Genomic DNA, 23,985 nt, shown 5'->3' on the forward strand with positions numbered 1-23,985 from the left:
ATAAATACCACCTACTGGAACTACGTCAGACCTGATTCTTCTCTCCCCAGAAAAAGGAAAAACGAGAGAAGATCGTGTAGGCGGTTAAGCTTTCACACAAATAACCTCGGTCACATCCAAAATCCAAACCCTTCCCGTTCTTCCTTATTGTAATTAGGAGAAGATCAAAACGCTCCTTTACAATGTCAAAAGTTACTGATGTAACAAGGACTGGGACTTGCATCTGAATAAGGAATAACAAGAATCAGAAAACCTAATTATTATGTACAAAAACCATTACTCTGGAAATGTTTTGGCTCAATGTGTCTATTGCATGTTCAGACTTCAGAGAATCTGTAGAAGAGCAAAAAATGTAACTCAGTTTTTTATTTTTCAAAATGAACTTTTTGAGCATATCTACACCATCATTCATACAAGTAGACTGAGTCACATCTTTCCTTATATTAACACTACAGTATTCCAACTGCAAGCAATTGCAATCAAAATATCATCAACTGCTTTCAGTGCAGTAACGGATAATTTGAAGTAATAGGCCGGAATGTACATTTTTAAGAGACTCTCAGGAGGTTCTAGTCTACAAGAACAGTTTACAAAAGTCACTTGGAAGTGCGTTTAACACTTTCTTCCACCCTTGTGAGTGCATCAGTGAGAGCATTGATGGTCCAATCCTTCAAATCCTCCTGTCGAATATGAAACAAATACAGAAAAGTAGAATAATGTTCAACAAACATGTAGGTTTTCCTATAATCAAAAAGGAAAAAAGGTGCACGAAAAGATTCACATTTTGCAAATAAATCACCAGCTATTAACTATTCCGCTTGTGTGTGTGTATATATATATATTATGAGGACCGTTTTCTATGTCTTCCAATCAATACAAGTCTTAAGCTGCCGGTCAATTGTGGGATACTTCTGTAAAGTATAAGTCATAGAACATCCTGAAGTCATCCTTAAATGTCACCTCTACTTAATCAAGAATGCCACAAGTCCCACTATAGCCACAGAGCTTAAATGACCACAAATTACACCAAAATCTCCAAACATTCTCTTGAAACTTGACAACCAATCACGTAAAAATATATGATGACTAAGAGGGTAAGAACAGAGAGTTGTTTTTTCTTTTTAGCCCTTTTTGGCCTTTTGGTTAGCCTTTTATTATTACATTTTTTTCCCTCCCAACCCACCTAATCGGCCTAGCCGATTTCCTAAAAAATTGGATTGCTAGATGAGTTGGTGAGGCAATGCCCGGCAACTAGCTGATAAGTGAACAGTGAGTATCTTGCCATTCGTACCAAGCGAGTAGGAACCCATGGCTCCACGTAAAAAACTAAGATACTTATACTAAATCCAGTTTACTATACCGTGGAAACGAAAGCAGATTTAAAAAAAAATCGGAGGGATTTAACATGCTGAAGCAACAAAGAACAAGAATAGAACTGTGTTCCTCACCATACGCATTGGCTCATCAGTCCTTAAGCATGCCTTAGGACGAGCATGTTTCGATTCAAAAGGAGTTCTTGGTCTCACTTATTGAATCGCAACCCACTCTTCACGACTGAGCATCCTTGTGGTCCCTTGGCCTGGAGGTGCATTCTGAATTGTACGCTCAATCATCTCTTAGGATTTAGACTCGTCATATTACAACCACAGCCATATAATAAACAACTTAGTACGATAATACAACTCAATAGTCAATATGCATGACTAGGTAGCAATGCATAAAACAGAAATGAAAAGAGTTAAGACTACTTAATGCTACATGACGGTCCATGAAGTTTCATCTGGGGTACAAAACATAAACCGCAGATCATTGAAACCTACAAGAAAGCGCTCATAGTTAATTCTGATAAGGAGACAATAAGAATGAAATAATAACTAACTAATAACCATTGTACTCAACTAATGGTGTAATCTCCCAAATCAAAGACACCCCAAGTGAAAAGAGCTAATTCTACTCTTCGTTACCCATCACACTCATTATAAATACTTACATGCTCTAGTGCGATATTATCACTATAACAATTAATCTTAATGCTATAGATTAGTTAGTTTCACCCTTTCCCCATTTCACCAAGAAACCGTATGTATAAACCTAGGAGTTTCAAAGCTGTATCACTTTCACCCAATATATCCATGTAGAATAAAATAAAATAAACAATAGGAAACTTTGAGAGAAAGATAAAATAAGATTCTCTCTCTGCAAGTTGTTTGACCAAGGACTATAGTACTAGACCAACTTTAGAGTAAACAATCTTCCTTACAAGATGGATGCCAGCATAACCAATCCAGAATCTCAATGGATACCATTTTAACTGTCGTAGTGTACTAAAAAAATGTATTCATTAAAAACTAAAAACTTGAGATAAATGAGACTTTCTATGAGTTAAGTTTCCATCAATCTTGATAAATTGCTATTTCTTGCAATAGAACCATTTAGTATTAAATTGTTGTACCAAACATACCAATATTACAATAATGAGGATATTGATACTAGAAAATGCAATGTAATTAACAATTCATTGAAACAAAAATAATGATATTGCCACAAGAACCCAAAAACTGACTTTCAGGCTAATGCTGCCACAGTCAAACAAAATTTAAAAATAAAATAAACATATGGGGTTATCTCAATAGAAAAAGTCATGTCATATCTCTATAAGTTGATCTGGAGAAGGGATGCGTGTCCACCTATCCAATACGAATATATATCTGGTAACATTATTGAGTCTATAATCTTGTTATAAGATGATCACTTTCGTTCAATCAATGACCTCTACTTTTTGTGGTTGGCCACATGCGAGGCCACTTGCGACCACCTGAGACTTTCACAACTTCACCAGTTTTCACGCAACATATCCACGCATACTAAAAACAAAAGTTGGGGGGAGGGGGACAAATCCTTATCCTTTGAGGGAAAATTAATTTAGATTGTCTTGCTGCTAACTGGTTGAGCTATAGTACTATGTCAGGAAAAAGTACGATTAAAAAGACAATTTCTACAAGTTCAGATCCATCCATGTTGATAATTCCTGAAAGTGTCATTTCTTCAGAGTTGATCCATTTAGTATTGATATGTTGTACTCAATATATCAAAAGACCGATAATGAGGATGATAACATATCAAAAGACCCATAATGAGGATGATATACTAGCAAGGGTAATTTCCCAATTAGTAACCCATAATGTCAATGTGTTTCCAAGTAGTAATCACTCTCTAATTTTGACTTTTCAACCTCACTTTTGACACTTTTGCCCTTCTCCTTATTTTCAAACAATGCTCACGTGGACCTGCAACACTCTCTCTCTCCTTATTTGAAGTGATTTGATGGGTGTGTGGATAGATACCACAGATTATCTTAGAGATAAAGAGATGCAAATGAACGGTCACTTAACGATCTCAAGGTTTTAAAAGCCTCGAGATTCGTAAACATTAAGATGGGCGGTTATTTACATTAACATCGTTTCATATACTATTTTTATTATAAAAAAAATTATTTTTAATAAGAAAAATGTAGAGATATTACAAGAACCAACAAAAACATGAATAATGGTAAAAAATAATAAGATTCTTGTAAAAAATAACAAGATAAAAATCATGAATTAAACCAACCCATGTATTAAACCCTTAAACCATCAACAAAGGATTAAAACTAAGCAAAATCTACACAAAGATTCACGGGACATGTTCTCAGTTCTACAACTATCATCAACAAAAATTGCAAAAGCACCGTAAACTAAGACAAAACATAAACCCCAACATAAATACAGAACATAACAACCCTTAATCTTCATCGTCTTCATCTTCCTCCTCGTCTTCATCTTTCTCGTCTTCATCATCGCCATCATCCCCACGAACCTGAACTATCATCATCATGTTGGTCTTCCCATATGTAATCGGTAGGGTCTTCAACAAAATAAGGATCATACATCTCTTCATCGCCTTCTTCTTCATCGATTGTAGTCATCGAAGAGAATAACTATCCCACATTTTCTCGTGACTTTCGCCACTTGAGTAATCGGTGGTTTCACCGCTTGAACATCCGGGAAGAGGCATGTTGATAAAAAGCGATGGAGAGAAAAGTTTTAACTTTGGTAGATTGTTGCTAACAGAAAGAATATTAGAATGTGAGAGAGATCAAATTTTAGATGACTATTTCCACTGTTATTTCGAAGTGATTTCAAAGGGAAACGAGGCGTTGTAATTATGTGGGGTGGTTAGTTTTCTTTTCACCCTTCTTAATGTACCGTAAATGGTCATCATGACACACAAACAATGAAGGGATAGGCAAGACCAAATTAATTTAGAAAATGAAGTGAATTTTGACCCTTTGTCAAACCCAATGTAATTCGTTTCTTGTCATATTAGAGGACATGCAAGTATGCAACTCGACTAAATTACCCCGAAATTAACCCATAAATGGACCCTAAATGGATTGAATGAATAATTTGGGTACCCATAAATAATTATCAATGTACAAGAAAGTTACTGATAGTCTTAAGGCCACAATATAGTTATTAATTGGATAGACGAATATGAATATCATTATTTTGGCGAGAAATTTGAGGATTGACATGTGTCCCCAATTTGTAGAAGACCTTTTATTTATTTAAAGGCAATCAAGCCCTTTTTTTCTTTTTTCAAATATCCATGTTTATTTCATGATATCTAGTGGCAAGCATGCTTCGACATGTTAAAAAGCTTCATGTAGAATGTTAATCATTATACTGAATTTACTTAATTTTTTTTTAACCTTATTAGAATTAATTATTTAGACAATGTATAGTAAAGTTGCTGATAGTTTTAGGGTAGGAATATGTTTATTCATTTGATAGAGGAATCAACATGGACATCAGTATTTTGGCGGGAAATGAAGTTGGGTACCCAATGAAGTCTGACACGTGGAGGGAAATGACCTTGGAACGTACGTGTCATAGTAACCGAAACTTAAAGAAATCAATTGGGAATTAGGGGGAAAAACTGTCCTAATGAACCTCAATTAAATTTGGAAACCCTAATTTTTAGCTTCACTTCAATCTCCATATTATAACCCTCATTTTATCTTTACGGTTCGAATTATTGGTGGAGAAATGAGGAAGCTTAACCTAACATGTAGAATGTCATTAGATAAAATGCAAAAATTATTTGGTGGATTTAGTAAGGAAGAGAGGGAGGATTTTGAGAATTCCTGTTTTCGAAGCTTTTTGCAAATCCAAAAAAATATGCACGCAACAACTACACTAGTTTGTGCCATAGTTAGCCATAAAGTTGGTAGACTTTGCTATCGGATTGGTAACAAAGATTTGGTATTCAAGAAGAGTGATGTTACATTGATTATGGGTCTTAGTGTAAACTCTGTTGCTAACTCATTCTACACCACTGATGTGAAGAACAACACATCGTAATTTCGCGGCTAGGTTTTTAAAGGAAGCAGCAATAGTGAGACGTAAATATTAGATGCTTTAGTGGTGGCAAAATCCAAAGGGTAGTGAAGATAAAAATGATATATTTAGGCTCAATAGGTTGTATGTGCTGCTCCAAGTTGTGCTTCCTTGATCTTCTAGGACTGTAGATGGAAGGTATGTTGATCTTGCAGAGGACCTAGCTGCTTTTGATCAGTTTCCATGGGGCACACCTTGCTTTGAGATGTTGGAATACTGTTTGGATGATATTTACAAAAATGTGTTAGCTGAGAAGGACTCATTTGCAGTTTATGGTTGTGTTATTTGTTTTGATATTTGGGCATACCTTCACATCCCCTCTCTTGGGGCTCGTAGGGCATTGAATGGTAAATTCCCAAGAAATACTAGATTGGGTTCAGTTGCCTCCCAAGAACTTACATCTCCGGACACTGAAGAAGAAAGCTCGAGCCTCTTAAGGGTAAGGTTGTTGCCTTTGACACTTTGGATATTGAAGAAGAAGAAATGAATGAAGATGTAATAAAGGTGGCTTTCAACCAACAAAGCCACACAAAGCGCCGCTTCCGGTTCGAGAGGAGATGCTTGAGACAGCACACCTACCGAAAGGCCTTGTAAGCATATTATTGAAACTCTGATTGTTGATTATAAACTCTACATTGTTGATTATAAACTCTGATTGTTAATTATATTCTACACGAATCGGATACATCAAATTTGCATTTTTAATTATTTGACATCCGCTGCATTTATAAGAAAGGTTCTTAAACCGAAAATATCGAAATATATATTACATTTGTGTTGACTCACGGGATAGGTTCTTAAACTTGATATATCGAAACTCTATGGTAGTTTTATGTTAACCGATAAGATAGGTTCAATAACCGGATATATCGAGAACTTTATGTTAGTGCTCATAAGGTAGATAGGACTCATAAGATAGGACTCTATGATACACCGACAATGCTTACTTCAACTAACTTTTGAATACAGGTTAGGGTGGCTCGGAATGACATCAAGTCTGAAATTAGGACAGGTATGGAGACAATATTGCAAGGGGTTTTACAGGGTGGGAAGAAAAGTGGATTAGGTGAACCATCATCATCCCAGGGGGTTGTGAAGGGACCAAGAACAAAGAAAACAAGGGGAAGAAGCTGTATCTACACCAATGCTGATGCTGTTGTCAAAAAACCTACTACACGGTTTGTTAAGAATAAGGTTAAAGCTGTTGTGGAAGAAGTTGTGTCTACCCCACCTTTTAAGAGGAAGTCATCATCCCCACCTCCTAAGAGGAAGTCGTCATCCCCACCTTCTAAGAGGAAGTCTCCTAAGAGGAAGTCATCATCCCCACCTTCTAAGAGGAAGTCATCATCCTCTAAGAAAGTTACATTTGATCTTTCACATGAGGTTGAAGAAAATAGAAAAAGAGGAGTCAATGCGGGGTTTAAAATGGTAAGGAGGAGGGGTGAAGAGAAACATAGTATGCACCAAGTGAGAGTCCAGCCACCAAGGTTAAGTAAAGTAGAGGCTGTAAAGGCTAGCAAAAGGCAAACAATTTTGAAAAGAAGTCAAGTCAGTGAGAAAAGAAAAGACATGGAGGCTAAGAGCAAGGAAGCTAACAAACCAAAAAGAAGAAGAAATTTGATTGGTTTAAGTGAGGAAGAAGAAGATGGAGAGGGAGAGGGTAGTGAAACTGATCTTGTTGCAAAGAAATGATGTTTTGAGAGATATTAGTGAAGAGTTACCCAAGACTCCTCGTGATGACAAGGTGATGGGGAAGACCATGTACATGGTTTTTCCAAGAACCCGAACATGAACATGAAGACCCTTTATGATAATGATGAGGGTGCTCTCCAGTTTTTGTTGAGGAGGTTGAAGAGAGGGTTGTAAATACCTACAAATGTCAAGAGAATGTGGTTCAGAGTCTTTGAGCAATGAAGTCGCGAGGAAGAGGGTGTGAAAGAGCACTGCTGATGAGAATGTGGTTGGCCAAAGTCCCCTAGTGGAAGTCTATAATATGGATGTTGTTGAGCATGTGCCATTTATTAGTCCCTTGGACATTGCTCCCGGTGATGGTCCCTTGCCTACACCTAATGTTGATGTTCCCTCCAATGATGATGTTGATATTGATGGGGAAGAAGTCCCTCAACTCGAAATGGAGAAGGTCACATTTTCTCGCTTTACTTTCTTGCAAGATCGACATAACCGACTTGCTCAGTATTGTCACCCACAACCGCCAAACCTTTGAGGTAGATAGTCACCAAATCTATTGTTGTTATGAAATCTAAAAAATGATAATGTGATGTTGGGAGAACGCGATAATGATGTAGATGATGATGATGCCGGGAGGGGAAATGGTGGTCCCCGATGTGGTGCGATACTGAGTCAAATGGCAAGTGAAATGGAAAAGAAAAAAACCAAGAAACACACCAAAGAAGAAAGAAGAGAAGGGAAGGGATGCAAGGTCACCATGGGAAGAAAACATTGACAGAATGTGATGAAATGATCAAGTCCGCTTTCCGGCCAAAATATTTATCAAGAAAACCACCACCAAAGGTGACCTCCTCGTCACTACAAGACTATTGGAAGATGTTCACAAGGTTGTACAGTCCACAAAACTGTTTAGATGCTAGAGTGTTTGGATACAACCAGTCTATTTTAGTGCACGTTTCCATTCATTGCATGGAAGAGAGTGGGTAGATGGGGAGGTCAAGATTACAACTAACATATTATCTTACATATTAACCAAGAGCAACTAACATATTAACCATCGGCCAACTAACATATTAACCATCGAACTTCGATAATAATGTTTAAAATTCTATGACTCGGTGATCACCATATATGTGAAGTTGTTGATCGTGTGGTACATCCAACATTGTAAGGAAAATGACATTCCGGAAGAAGAAACATATACTATCATTGAGGATGTATACTTTTCTCTAAGTTGTATCTCATTGGTTGATGGAAGTTGTTTTGTATAGTTCACCCATCGATGAAGTACTTTATGATTTTGTTGATGTAGAAATTCATGAACAGAGAGTATACAAACTTTAAGAAGAAGATGGAAGACCAAACCTTCATGGTGCAACTCCCCGATGACAGAGTAGATAGTGGTGCGTATCATCCACATGAAGTTGTTAAAGAGTACTTAGACCCTTATGAAGGAAGAATTAGAGATCAAGCACACCCATCCGGGGCAATGGGTCTTATCATTCCTTTTCAAGTTGAAGGTAGCCACCGGTTCTTGAAGTCTACAATTTTGGAAAGAGAAAAAAATCTACAACTATGATTCTCTTGGTCCGAAGAAAGTTTCGATGAGCAACTTGCTATAGAGACTTGTTTTACTTATGTCATGAGGTGTCTTTGATCCATCATCACCTCATGATTTGGGAGCCCCTTGGGCTCGTGAGTTTGTGCTGCCGGTTACTCAACAACCGGATACAAATAGTTGTGGCCTATTTTGCCTAGCCTATCTAGGATCCTTCCGGGGTGTACGAGGAAGTAAACAAAATAGATATGCAACCCCATCGAATAAGGAAGATGATTGGAATGGATATAATTAATTATGGGTTGAATCCAGATATTGTTTCAAAAAAGCGCACAAGAGCAATTGGAGAAGAGTTTGGAGGATGCTAAAGAAGCCTGATGCGCGGAGCGGGGAATCACTATGAAACGGCTTGGTGGATGCTACTTCTTCTATTTTGTGTTTAGTGAAACAAATAACTTCTTCTATTTTGTGTTTAGTTGTCTAATTTTAGTATGGTAATATCATTTTGTGGTGCCGTTAATATCATCAGCTACGAATTTGTGATGATGAAATTTGTCATTCATTGCTTCATGCTTTCATGGAGTGATGAGTTAAGTTTTTAGTGAAGCATTTTTTATGGAATTAGTTGCTGATAGGTCCTGCAATGCAATATGGTTATTGGAATATTTTGTTTCATCAAACATTTGTGTATAGTTTAGGTGGGAAATGTTTTGGGCGGGAATAGTTTGGCGCCAACACCACTTGGGCGGGAAAATAGTGTGTTTCCTTTATAAGTACAAACTGGGTTGCCTTTCTTGGTCCATCCCATTTCTCTTTCTCTTTTTTTTTCTCGTTCAAAATGGGTGGGGGTGAGGATTCTACCAAGAATAATACAAATGTTGGTTCATCATCAACCAACTATAGCAAATGTTTTGAGTGTGGGGAAACTGGGCACTGGAAGATCAACTGTCCATGGGCAACTACGCACTGTCCGCTATGCTCAAGTACGAATATGAGGTATGGTGTAAGTACAAAGCCACATAGTCTGGGAAGAAGGTTTCTCTCATGCAGGGCCGATCCATGCAAGGGTTTTAAATGGATAGATCTAGAAGGTGAAGGGACACATAAGGCTAAAGCACCTGCTAGTGAAGCAAAGGTGACAAAGGAAAACCAGTTGCAAATCACCATTGATGGTCCTATTAAAATGAAAATAGAGGGCAGTGTTGATGATGTTAGCCTACTTGTAAAGAAACTATCCATTAGAGACTGACCATGTCATTGTTATAGTTACTGATATTAATAGTACAAGAAGATGTCCGTTCAAACCAAATTAATTATGAAACCAAAATTGCCAACCAAAACTATCCAAAATATCAACCCCGAAGTAAAGCCACAGGGTAACAATTTACCACTAACATATATGCAACTGCAAGTGCCAATTTCAAACAAACAAACCAAAGCTGCCACTATTGGTGATTGGTTAAAAGAAAGATCATATGTACTCTTCATATTCAAAATCTGGTGGAATCCCAGTTGAAAAATCAATCCACTCAGCATCATCACTGGCAACCGTGCAAGTTGCCTTATTGTGTCCAAGACCACCACAACGCGTACACCTTCTTCTTTGCACTGGGATTCCCTCTCCTTTAGAGCGCTTTCTCTTTTTCTGTGGTCTTTCGGGCATCACCTCATCAACGGGTGGACGGATGATGATGCCATCATAAACCCAAACCCACTGTTCTTTTCCTCTTAATGGTGTCCAGTTCTTTCTATATGTATCCATCATCGTTTCTTTTGTGTACCAATGCAAGCAAAAGTCATATGCACATAGCTTACAGTGATCGATTGCCTTCATAGCATGGCTACAAGGAAGACCAACCTGTTGAAAGAAACCGCGTGTGCAAGTCCTCTCCAAAAGGTCTACGGTGTCGAGACGGTCTAGTGATTGCCGCAGAGTAAACGTGCTCACTTGCCTTTGTTGTTGTTGAAACGTCTACTCGAATATCTCGACAGATGAGCACTTCCTCGGTGGATTTGGTCGGTTTGTCTTCACTTTGACGCCATCACCCGTAGTCATAAAATGTTTCATTATGTTCAACCCGATACCATTGACAAGAGATGTCACCGGCATAGCTCTCTCTCGAAGTATCATCTTGTTCCAGCTCTCTATGTGATTTGTGTAGCAAATGCCATACCTTCTCATTGGAGCAAAAAAGCACAACATCACTCTTTTCGAATCTTTACAATCTTTGCATAACCTTTGCTTGTCGGCACAATAAATTTGGCTCATAAGTCTTACAAATTCTGCTGTTCATAAGTTTCCAAAAGATCTCTTCACCTTCCCTTTGTCTCTTGCTTAGTCATACAATTTGAAATGTGTTGTGCACAAAAGCAATGGACCGCATTAGGAAGTATTTTAGGCACGGCTTGAAGAATGCTTACATGCCTATCAGAGAGAAGAACAAAGTTTTGCTCCGTCCTAACAACAAGGTCTCTTAACTTTTTCGGAAACCAATCCCAGTGGTCATTATATTCCTTTGGGACTATGGCAAATGCAATTGGAAACACGTGGCTATCGCCATCAGCCGCGATAGCAGTTAGTATGATTGACTTGTACCTACCTGTCATGAAAGTGCCATCAATCATAATCAATGGACGAAGACATCTTTTGTAAGCTCGGACAGTGACGCCGTAGCTCACAAACAAACGTTCAAACTTGTGCTCAGGGGCCGATGACGTTTGCAGCTCGGTGAAACAATCTGAATCCACTCTTTTAAGTTCTTTACAATAATTTGGCAACATTTGGTACGACTGACTAAAGCTTCCCCTTATCTGCAAGCAAAAAAGCCAAACAAACATAAGTTAGTTGTTGCTACTATTGCGTTCATTAGTTGCTGATATAACCAAGGCAGTTACCTTTTGCATTGCAATTTCTTTTGCTTTCCAAGCAACTTTATACAACACATTTGTCTGGTGTGCGCCCTTAACCTCCAACTGCAACTGTTTCGGAGCCATATCAATATTGTCCCTAAGTTTCGATTTCACAACTTCTGAAACCTATTTTGCATCAGCTTGTTTATTAGTTGCAATTGCTTTATCTTGTGAACATGTATGTGCTTCTCTGAAGGTTATAATAACCCATATATCAGAACCAGTGGTCGGCTTTGCAAACAAATGAAATGTGCAATCAGGAGACTTACACTTCATATAAATCCTCTCAGGAGAAGTGCTCGCACGACGCAAATCAAACATGTTTGCTATTGCGTATGACTTTATGTCTTTTATAAGATCATCCCGAGTAGGATAATGTTGTTCTACTTTAGGAGGAACAAACTTCAGGTTCACATGAGGAGGAGTTACATCCACTTTAGCTGGTGTTTCTGGACTATGGGGAGAGCGAAGAGGATCATATCCTTGATGTAAGTCTTCTAAATTGAGATCTTCTGCACCGAATAGCGTAGCATCAACCATTCCATTTGTTTCAATATCAGGTTCACTTTGGCCTTCCTCATCATTAACAGTCATATCAGGTTCACTTTGGCCTTCCTCATCATTAACAGTCATAGGCGTGCCTCCCCAAAAAAACTCTTGACTACGGTTAGGAGTAGACCGTACATCACAATCATCATCCAATAATTGAACTTCATCATCATCATCTTGATTACCACCATTTACTACTCTAACTTCATCATCATCAGCTCCATCCTTTACTTGTACTACTTCTTCTTCTTCAAAATTAACTTCATGTAGTGTTTCAACTTCATCATCATCACCCTCATTATTGTCAATATTTTGATTCATGGAAATTCTATATTCCTCGGGGGACGCCCTCAGATCACCATATGGATTTTGGGAATCAAAGTCATCATAATCGGTTGATCAAGATCCGGTACACCATCTTGCTCATCACCATCATTGACCGCCCCTGTATTATATCGATAATTAGCTCCCACTATCGAAGAACTGGAACTATATGTTACCTTGCAAGGCTATAGTGTGTACCTTCCACAAACAGAGAAGCGGTGTGACCGTTTCTCTTTTCAGATCTTGAAGGTTCGGGTGTAACCGGAGGAAACACCCTCGGCCAAATATCTATATTTCAATGAACACTCGATAAGTTCCACACCACTATCAGCGACGAGGTAAGCTATCATCTATCAACATATCCCATTGATATCGAAGACTTACCATCACCTTTTCCGACGTTGACAAGGTGAGGTTGAATGTATTCTTCGACGTCGTGAATCTCCACATCTTCCCATTGATGAGTCCCCACTCTACCACTCCAGGGTTGGTCAAGGGGACTTTCTGGAAAACCAAAGATTCATAACTATCATGAAATAAAGTGTCACACCCCGAATTTCGACAGAATTCGGAAAAACATTATTTGTTCCCGACTCTTCGATCTCCGAGGTGTGACGCACTCTCAACTCCCAAAAACCCATAAACAGTTTAAATATGCGGATAATAAAAACCAATAAAAATTTTAACTTAAACAAAAGTCTTCTTCATGACAAAGATTCACAAATAAGATTAGGTTACAACTCTCCTTTCAATAACTCTTTAATAAAATTTACAAATGAAATTCAAAAACATTGTCTATACTGAAATTCTATATCACCTCAAGGAAAACAAAACAAATCCCGAGATCTGCAACGCTAACGAAAACCACAAGCGAAGAACCACTCTTCTTCAACACTAAACCTGTCAAAACTTATCAACTATGTTCATTGAATGAACACACCGATAAAAAACATGCAAATCGGGTCACATTATAAAATGCTTTGGTGTGAGTAGCTCTAAAACAACATATACTTATACAAATATATACATAATCCATACGGCAGTTAGTTCCTCCACCGAGGCCTTTAACTTTCAACGACTAATATAACATACTTAAGTACAATAATCTAGGCAGTGTAGTTCCTCCAATCGAGGCGAGCTTTAACTTCCAACAACTAATACAACATACCATGCATAATAATAAAAGGCATTTAGTTCCTCCACGAGGCCTTTAGGTTCTAGCTAAACTACTAACCCGGTAAAACATATACAATCAATCATCTATCTAGAGATATATCATTTACCAACATATTACCATAATTATATTAGTTAAGGTTTTCTTTGCGTGTCCCTAAAATCATCAATGTATCTATGTCTCACCTAGTTTCCACGGCTACCACAATCGCTACCCAACGCCAACATGTACATCCACATGCCTCCCCTTATATAATGAACCACTCCGTGCGTAACCACCACGAGCCGCGACACCAGGTAAATCCTCACCGCGAAAGCAATCACTACAACGAAAAGGGTTTTTGCACGCGCACCTTTGCAACGCCATAAAATCGTTACTACAGGTCACCTATTGCGATGCCTTTTGGGGCTGCTAAAAGTTTGTCGTGCTATTAGGTTTAGAGTACATGGATTTATTTGTTGTGACGCCTCTTGTGTGGCAAATGGTTGTAATTATAATTTTAAGAAAAAGAAAATGCAATATTTTATAGGGGCTTTATTATTTACAATGTTGTAGTCACGGCTAAAGTTAAATTTATTATTTGTGACGCAGCGTTTGTTGCAACAAGTTTTTACGAATGCAAATTTTCTATTTGGTATAGTTTTCTTGCCACCATGGTGGTGTTGCTAATGAGTTTTTTTTGGGTGGGCCTTTTCTATTTGTTGGTGCTCAACCTAAAAACTGAAAAATTGAAAAACCAAAACTGAAAAACCGAAAAAAACTTTCTTTTTTCCTAAAAAAAAACAAACAAACTTTCTTTTATCTATTACATTTTTTTTGCAACCGCCGCTCCCATACCCATCTGCAGGGTAACGAGTCTAAACCCTCCTCATGTAACTCTCTCTCTCTCTTGATAAACCATTTCTTACTTTGATTAATTTTGGGTTTCTTACTTTTGACTCTATTTGGATTGTTTCAGGTTGACTCGTGTAATTAATTTTACGGTTGATTGCAAGTAGAGAAAAAAAGTTTGAATCTTCAATTTTCCGGTTGGGTATTCTTTGCTTTAGTATGCCTTTACATTTTAGTTTGTTTCAATTGTTTACTGTAATTTGGTTTCTTGAAATTAAAGTTTTGGTTTCGGTGTTGGGTTAATCTAAGCTTCGACATCGTCGAACTCTCATTATCTTCTCGCTAGCAGAAGAAAGTGCAGATCCGAAAACCTAACCATGGTGTTCATCAAACCACAAAGTCAAGGGCTTATTCAAGCGTTATCAAGTCAAGTTCGGAGAGAGGAGAGCCGGAAAGACTGACATGGGCTCGTATCCGTCTTATCAACTAGGACAAGAACAAGTACGGGACACCCAAATATCGTTTGTTGTGCGGTTTACCAACAAAGATATAATCGCTCAAATTGTATCTGCTAGTATCGCTGGTGATATGATTCTTACATCAACTTATGTCCATGAACTGTCCCAATATGGGCTTGATGTGGGTCTCACCAATTACTCTGCAGCTTACTGCACTGGCCTTCTCTTGGCTCGCCGAGTCCTGAAAACACTCGAGATGGATGAGGAGTATGAGGGAAATGTTGATGCAACTGGGGAAGATTTTTCTATTGAGCCCATTGATACCGGCCAGGAGTTTAAATTCATTGCTAAGCAGTAAGATGGTCTAGTGATTATTTCATTGTATCATACCATGCCATGTTAGAAGCTACATCTCACTTTATGTTTGACTCTTCATTTATCGCATGGAGTTGTCCATCTTTCGTGTAGCTTCTAAGTTGTGATTCTAGAGTTCAAAAATAATATCGCCAAGACTTGGGATTGTAATTCACACACTCACCGGTGTTCAAATTGGGACATCGGGATGATTAACTATTACATTTTGCTCTAGCTATAGTTCTATTATAGATGATCGTACTAATTGGTTAATTAAGAGTGTCTTGTAGGGTCTAAAGTATTGGCTGCAAAGAAATATTAGTTCATCCAAGGACTCAATGTGTACAATCTGATGCAGGTTGAGACACCACTTTTCGCAATGAGTTTAAATACCCCTCTAGCTTCCATATCATCAAGACAAATAAATCACGCATATTAGATTCGGTAATTTCCTATTTATTGCACTTAACTTCAATACTTCATTATTTGTAATTCAATGTTGTTCCATATTGTCTTTGCTTTCTTGTTGGCTAAATATATATACGTGCTTTTCATTGTTCAGGATGGAAAGGAAATCAGGGGTTAGCTCAATCCAACAGGTTAGAATGGTTATATTTTCTTAGTGAATATCTTAAAGGTTCTGACTAGAAAATAGAATCCCTGATAACAAATTTGTTTTGCAATCAAAGACACTCTTAAATTCATATATGGACATCTTATGGTTTTGGTTTTCCGTTTTGACATGCAACTCAGTAGCCTTTTGCTTACAAACTAGACTTTGCAAGAACTATGGGTTGTTGGCAACACTATTAGGTGTTCCTTTAACGCTTGGAAGGTGCAGTGTAAGCATCCAAACGATATTAGAAATAGTAGATAAAAGATATACACCGCCACTTCGTTGTATAAGATTGCTATATTTATGCACATATTCATTTTAGAGCTATACTAATATTACACTATTGGGTTTAGGTTGCTTGTGCTTGTATTATTGATAGCTCGTTGGTTGTTTGAGAAGGCGGTTTGGTTATTGATAAATTAAGTCACAGCTAGATGGTGCGTTATATGGTTGGGGCTTCTAGAAAAGAATACCAAAGATGGAACTGTTGGAGTATTGACAATTGATCCACTTCATGTATTTCAATGGAGCTTTTAACCGCTTGCCTCGTTTTTTCTATCTTGGTCACCGGTAAGTTTGTTGAGATTTTGTTTGGGAATTGCTTGGCAGTTATTGATTGGCTTAGTAATATGAGATCAACCTCAACTACTGATTAGAGGGTTAAGCAACATTTAGATATTCTAGAAACCGTTTTGGGGTAGTATCTTTTGTTAACTTATATTGATATATTTGAATTTCGTATTGTTGATTCCATTATGAAGGCCTAGCTTATAAGTTGTTTGGGAGATCGGAAGGTATATATATATGAACCAACAAAGCGGGTACCATGAATTGGTGACCTATCCCTTTTCCCACTTGGATCAAGGTATCAAGCTGCGTACACAATTGCTTATTGGTCTCATTGTTTCTTTCTTTTAGTAATTATTCTATGTTGTTCAGTTCAAACTCTTTTGGTTTTGCTTGTTTTTTATTCTTATTTTATTTATACCCTTTTAAGCTTTTGGCGTGGGTAGAATATTGTTCTAACTGTAAAAGGTTGGGGACTTTTACCAATTGGTTGTAGTGGTGTTTCTACACCCTAGGTCTATAAATTTGATTTGGTTAACATATTTTCACATGCATTGCTTAATTGAGTGCATTTTAGTTTTGTTAATGGCCGGTTTAGATAAATTCACTTACTTCTTTTTTCAATTCATTGTACCCATTGGTCGATATATTGCCGGTAGATTCATGAAGAAAACATGGATGGATGCTGTTCAAATTGGCAAACTATAGATATTTGTGAATTTTGCTAAAATCTCGTTCTGAAGAACTTTTCTAATTTAGTTGATTGCTGTGAAAGTTATGTGATACAATGTATTAGTTGTGTGGCCGTGGATGCTTTAAATGATTTTGTAATGGATGATCTATTGATCTTAGTTAATGAAATATGTTTTGTTATGGCTTATTGTGAATTGACATGACATTGTTATTGTTATCTGCATAAATTTCATTGGGAAGAATTCATCAAATTCAAAAGAATCAAATATTGCGTAAAATACATACGGGTTAATTAAGAAAACACCCATTTTGCAACGCTTTGTATGTAGCAATAGGGTTAAACAATTTGCGACGAAGTCAAACTGTGGCTAAAAACTTTACTTTTTAGTGACGCCAAAGGTGTATATAAAAGTAACCTTTTTGCGACGCCAAATGGTGTTATTAAAAATTGTTTTTTGCGACGCTAGTCGCTGCAAATAGTACGAAATATTTTTAACATCAATTTTTTTCAAAAAATAAAGTAGCGATGCACACAAACTATTAGCGAACGTGCGTTGCAAAAAGACTATAAGCTTTTGCAACGCCATTCTTTCTTTGCAATGAGGCTTTGTGACCCACTTTTTGCAACGCTTTGCGGCGCCTCATTTGGCGTTGCAATTGATCAATTGCGATACACTTTTTAGTACATTTAGCGGCGGGGTGTGTGGCATTGCAAATGAGCCTTTCTCATTTGTAGTGAATTATGTAAGTAATGCTACTATTCGGGCGAAAATATCGCTGGCGTCATCGTTCTATTTTGCGAACGGAATAATCAAGCCACTATTCGGCTACGCGGGAGGGCCATTCAAATTTTTATCGAATGCCGTATGGTCAAAAAGGCCATTCAGATTAATCAAACGCCAAAGGGCCAATCACATGAGTTGTGGTAGCTAGGTTTATAGGATTTTCGTTCACGTAATTTATTCAAGTGTCATACATTAATGACTCATAATAAATCCACTATATCAAAGGTGTCAATTGCCTTATTGCACTAAGCCACAATATATAGAAATATCTCAATATATCTCATAACCATTTTCATACTTTCACGTGTCAATATATTATTGCACTACACCACACTCCCGTGGGCAAATATTCACCAATACTATGCTACCTCATAGTAGCATCTCACATATATAATAATGGAGTGTTTATACATTTATTTCTCCCAAACATATTGCATTATATATATATCCCAACATATTATATAATGTCACAATATCAACGTCAAATCTTAATTAGATAATGACCAACCAAGTTATATAATATCGATAATATTTTATTACTATATTTGTCCATACAAATCAAATAGGTGAAAAACTGGAAAAGTCAACATTTCATAGTCAACGGTCAACGGTCAAAGTCAAAGGTCAAAGTCAAAGTCAACATATCATGGTCAAAATCAAAGTCAACATGTCATGGTCAAAGTCAAACTGTCGTTTCCGTGTTCGACAGGTTCAGGGTCATAGCCATGGTTCATGGCTAAGGTCAATGTCGGGCTCGTGGGCACGATGACTTCGAAACCGGTTCCGGACCCAACTAGCCAAGCCCAAACCTTAGAACCCGAAAGTCTAAACATTTAAAGACCCAAATAGATCCATTTTAAGTCCTATGGACTGGCCCCAAGCAATATCAGAAACGGGCCCAAAAACTTATACTAAACCGCCCAAAAACAACCGAAGTTCGCCCAAAAATTTAAAACTAAAACGCCCAATCAAAACTAATAAAACGGGCCCTAGACTAATATTAGAACTGGCCCATACAAAACAACTAAGTTTTCAGCCCCAAAAACTAAATCTGAAATTTCGGCCTAACAACCATTGAAATTTCGGCCAAGCCACTAAAAGAATTTGGCCCAAACCAAACACTTAAACATTTCGGCCCAACTAACCAACCCAAAGCCCAACCATCTAAACTGGCCCAAAGCCCAAACCCGAAATTATTGTTCATCTTCTCCAACATCCTCCACCACCAGCAGCCACCAAATTTTCCGGCCACCCACTCCCATTTCAACAAGTCGGTTAGACTCACAAACAAAAACCCTATAACTTTAATTAAGGCATAAACCTCAATTCCTTAGATCTAACCTTCCCCAAAACTAGATCTAGACACAAATTTCGGCCACCATTACAGCTTGTTCCAAGCTCCAATCGACAGCCCCCAACCATCCCCACTACCACCAAACATCATTCAACCAACCCACAACAACAAAACAGTTTAAACAATTTTAAAAAGCGTCAAAACAAATCCAAGAATACAAGAATGGACGTTGGCCATTAAAGCTTCTCAAGCTCCAACAAAGACACTCTAATTCCATCTCGGCGTCCTCACACACTCCAACATACCCCTTCAACCCATCATCCAAACCCACACTCTTTCAAGCCGCCGAATCAAAATCAAAAATCAAACGACATGGCGCCGCCCTTAGTGTCGGATCGCGAAGCTTCGGCGACCAACACCACTCCACCAATGTAAATCTCGGCAAAGACTCCAATCCACTCTACAACCAACTTCAAATACTACACCCACGACATCCCCGTAACACATACAGACATAGGAGCCGCCATTGACGCTCTCTTGAGTTCAACAGTTCAAAAAAACAACAGTCCAATAACTTAAACAAAAGATATCCTAACATTATCTAGTTTAATCAATTTGACAATATCGCCGAATAACTACAGCCGAACAAACCAAAAATGAATAGAAACAGTTGACAGTAGAATTTTGTCGGTATACCAGAAAAACTATAAATCCGGTGAAATAGCAACAATAGCTATTCACCTGTATTAACAGCTCCTACGAATTCCTCCAAGTCCGAATTAAATCAGCTCCCACCTCTCCAAAGAAACCGGCTTCTCTCTGCCTCCATTTTCATTATTTTATTATTCTCTGAACCCTATTTTCCAGAACAATGTGTTTATATACTTGGGTCCGAAACCCAAGCCCAACACCGACTCGGGCCCAAAACCAGGCCCACGTATCCCGAGTCCAATCCGATAAATTTTTTAAAATAAATAATTTAATTAATTAATAAATAGAAAAATACGTATTTAAAAATACGGGCGTTACATAAAGCATGTACCCACCCTCACTAATAATGACCTAACCAAATGGAACTGCATTACTTACCAATTGCTTCATCGACAAGTTTAAATTGGTTAATAGGACGCTTCTGACGAGCTAGCTCCTTCTGTTTCAGAAAAGAGTGTTTCACAGGAGAAACAATGCTTGGAGTCGCGTCTTTCTTAAACAACTCAATAGCAACTTCTTTCTTCTTAACATTAGGCTGTCCATTGCTTACCACTTCTACTTCGTTGATAACCTAAACCATCATTGTTTTTCTTGGAAACTTTCTTTGTTTCATAATCATGTTCAAATAATCTGTTTCTTCATCAATTCGACCGCGGGGGACTTTTTCACAAGTATCTTATAGAAAAAGTAGATCTCTTTCTCGACAACACACCTTCCACGGTACTCATGAATCCTTCAAATGAAATACCCCCATCACAAACTCTCAATTTCACCTCGGCACCAACATACTTCATCCGGCCATACTTGTCCGCTTTCATGTCCCCATTGTAGTGAATAAGAACATCCAAAGAAGTACCTAACCAGTAAGTATAAAAAAAACAACCAAAAAGCGATGGTTACAAAGAAGTATCTAACCATAAACCATAAAAACTGAAAAGTAAATTCAAACATTTAAGCACAAACTAGTTAAACTAGTTAAACTAACACTTTTATGATATTTATGACAGAATCTATCTTAAATGCCTTAATATTAAACCCAATATTAAATATAGAATCAACATGGAAACCACCAACATTCTACCACAACTATATAATCAACATGCATTTATGCATGGAGACATCATAGCTGTCTTCAAAACCCTCTTCCTTGAAAGATGAAACATCAAACAAACAAAATACTAAACTACGTGGAACAAAACCGTAGACCCAAGGCCCTAGATAGCTTAAAAAACAACAAACTATACCTTTATCATGTGAATGTGTCATGTTTTCCATGTCAAACCTTAAAAATACAAAAAGCGAGAGGAACAATGATTTAGGAAGAAGAAGAAACAACCAAGAAAAAAAAAATGTAAACTTTGAGCTTTTGTCCTTATTTTTTAGGTTGGCTCAAAATCTGAGGTAAAAGTTGTAAAAGTCATCGACAACCAAAATCACCGAGAGTTCTTGATAGTTTATTAGTCAATTGCTTCTTCATTATAGCAACCACGATACTACAATATGTTTTGATTAACGTGTTTTCTTGATCAAGATCCAACGGTTGTCTATCATCGCAAAGTCAAACTCATCGTCTGATATGACATGAGTTATCGCTTGAGGAGGTAAAGAGGGAGAGAGAGTGTTGCAGTCCACGTGGCATTGTTTTGAAAATAAGGAGAAGGGCAAAAGTGTCAAAAGTGAGGTTGAAAAGTCAAAATTGAAGAGTGGTTACTACTTGGGAACAGATTGACATTATGGGTTACTAATTGGGAAATTACCCTACTAGCAAAGTGCAATTCTAACAATCAATTGAAATAAAAATAATGATATGACCACTTGTTGATAATATAGACAAGTTTGTATTTTCACATCAATTTTAAATTTTAATAATCAGGTCCCAATACACAAACTTGTCTATATTCTCCACAAATAAAATTCCTATGCTACCCATGTTCCCTACATTATTGGTCCCAATATACATACTCGTCTATATTCTCTACACAACTAAAACCAAAAACAGAATTTCAGGCTAATTTTTCCATGGTATAACAATTTCTCAACAAGTAAACAAATGAGGCTTTCCAAAAACTCCCTAAAGTCAAAGAAATGAACTAGAAATCACTCTAGTGCCAAAGAGATCGATGAACTGGATAGACTAGAGGAGACATCTCACTTGTCTTCCGACGAGAAAGTGCACAGAGCCAACCTTAAGTGTGAGCTTCACTTACTCATGAGGAGAGAAGATATTTCCTAGCTCCATAAATCAAGGACCAAATATTTCAAGGAAGGGGAAAACAATACTAGTTTTTTCCATAAAACTGCAAATGCTAGGAGTAAACTAAATAGCATCAGTAGTCTGGTCATCGATGGAATGGAGGTTAGGGACAACGACTGTATTAGAGACCACATAGTAGATTATTATGACTCTCTTTATCCACAAGATCCCCTGGTTAGACCTGAATTGGATGGCATGGATTTTAGCGTGATCTCAGAGGATCAAGCCTTGGATTTAAATGTAGATATTACTGAAGACGAAGTAGTGTAAGGTATAAATGAGTTAGAGGGAGATAGATCCCCTGGCCCTGATGGATTTCAGATACGTGTCTTCAAGCGATATTGGCATTTTTTCAGAGAGGATTTCACGGCGTTGTGCGTGAATCTCAAGAACACGCTTCTTTGGACAGAAGGAACAACTCTACCTTTATTACCACTACTTCCTAAGAAGGTCGGGGCGTTATCTCTAAAGGACTTCAGGCCAATAAACTTGGTGGGGGGAATATACAAAGTAATCTCAAAAGTCCTTGCTACAAGAATTCGGTGAGTGCCGCCATCTATCATCTCCATACAACAAAGTGCATTTGTTCACACTTAAGCCCTAATGATCTCTAATGAATGTATCGATTCTCGGCTTAAGAATATGGAAAATGGTATACTTTGCAAGGTAGATATTTTAAAAGCATAAGACCACGTTAATTGGGGTTTTATGGAGTACTTGTTAAAACGGATGGGGTTCGGCGAGAGATACAAAACTTGGATTCATTTGTGCATGTCTACAGCTTCTTTTTCTGTACTTGTAGATGGTCAGCACTGGATTTGGGTTGAGGCTTTAAACTAGCACCTTATGGTACTAAAGTGTCGGTGCTTTAGTTTGCTAACGACATCTTATTTCTGCTCGAAGCTTCAGAGTCCCAAGTTCTGGTATTAAAGCCATACTCCTCATATTTGAACCTGTGTTTGGCCTAAAAACAAATGTCTAAGACATCTCTATTTGCAGTAGGCAAAGTAGATAATAATCGCACAAGCTATGGGGTGTGCATTTGATCAGCTGCCTTGCCGATATTCGGGACTAACCTTTAGGGGTCACTTACAAAAACAAATCGGTAGGGAATCCAATCATGGAAACTGTTCAGAGAAAATTAGGAAGCTACTTTCAGAAGGAGCTAGGTTGATCCTGGCAAGTAGTGATCAAGTATATCTACTATATAGTGTGGATCAACGCAGTTGGTGGCCTAACCCAACTACTATCACTATAATACTCAATGACAAATATATATTAGTATACTCAATGACAATCTCTACAAGTTCCAATGTTGTACAAAAAACAATAATGAACAACTGGGGCAATTAAAAAGAAGTGGAGTAGAAACAAATCATATCCAAAATAAGCATTATTTTCTTTAACTTCAACAACTAATTCAGCTACTTGTTTTCTCAATGTTTCAGTTGGTCCTTCATGGTCTGCTTCTTGTTCCCAACAACAACAACGTACGACGACTCATTATTCTCTGCATTAGAGAACCTATTTCAGTTGAAATATGAAATCTCATGAAATTTCGAGTATCTCATAAACTGTTTCCAGTATATTCTACCATGCATACTGCATTGCTGCTTTGGCATCATAGTTTCGTCTCCTTTGTATACTTTTAAGGTGCTTAGAGCATCTCTAGGTGGTGGTAGCATACTCTTCAAATTTGAAGAATGCGACGACAGAATCTGGTAGCAAATTTCGACCAACTCTAGGTGGTCGCAAAATTCATTGGAGATGACCCTGCGCG

At 37.7% G+C, this 23,985-nt stretch overlaps 1 protein-coding gene, 2 long non-coding RNA genes and 1 pseudogene across 3 annotated transcripts; 2 read left to right on the top strand and 2 right to left on the bottom strand.

Moving 5' to 3' along the window:
• Positions 1 to 539: 539 nt before the first annotated feature.
• LOC147523713 (uncharacterized) lies at positions 540 to 3,964 on the bottom strand (annotated as a pseudogene).
• A 6,192-nt stretch (positions 3,965 to 10,156) lies between these two features.
• Positions 10,157 to 11,679, bottom strand: LOC147523714 (uncharacterized). The gene is made up of 4 exons (XM_086572131.1): positions 11,581 to 11,679; positions 11,373 to 11,496; positions 11,107 to 11,285; positions 10,157 to 10,543 (listed from the first exon to the last, which is right to left on the bottom strand). Exons 1-4 carry the CDS (start codon positions 11,677 to 11,679, stop codon positions 10,157 to 10,159), a joined length of 789 nt encoding a protein of 262 aa, XP_086428257.1.
• Positions 11,680 to 14,946: 3,267 nt separating this feature from the next.
• Positions 14,947 to 16,361, top strand: LOC147523715 (uncharacterized). The gene is made up of 4 exons (XR_015196755.1): positions 14,947 to 15,285; positions 15,644 to 15,729; positions 15,848 to 15,884; positions 16,255 to 16,361. It is a non-coding gene; the product is annotated as an uncharacterized LOC147523715 (long non-coding RNA).
• A 5,558-nt stretch (positions 16,362 to 21,919) lies between these two features.
• On the top strand, positions 21,920 to 23,829 carry LOC147523716 (uncharacterized). Its single transcript, XR_015196756.1, has 2 exons — positions 21,920 to 22,747; positions 23,654 to 23,829. It is a non-coding gene; the product is annotated as an uncharacterized LOC147523716 (long non-coding RNA).
• The last annotated feature ends 156 nt before the right edge of the window (positions 23,830 to 23,985 follow it).

The sequence above is a fragment of the Coptis chinensis genome, chromosome 1 (genome assembly GCF_015680905.1).
Source record: "Coptis chinensis isolate HL-2020 chromosome 1, ASM1568090v1, whole genome shotgun sequence".
Lineage (NCBI taxonomy): Eukaryota > Viridiplantae > Streptophyta > Magnoliopsida > Ranunculales > Ranunculaceae > Coptis > Coptis chinensis.

Coding starts and splice junctions, on each gene's coding strand:
- LOC147523714 (XM_086572131.1), bottom strand. CDS start 11,679: ATGGCTCCGAAACAGTTGCAGTTGGAGGTTAAGGGCGCACACCAGACA. Junction 11,286..11,372: donor CCCTGAGCACAAGTTTGAAC/GTTTGTTTGTGA, acceptor CTTTCATGACAG/GTAGGTACAAGTCAATCATA. Junction 10,544..11,106: donor TTCTTCTCTCTGATAGGCAT/GTAAGCATTCTT, acceptor TTCTTTCAACAG/GTTGGTCTTCCTTGTAGCCA.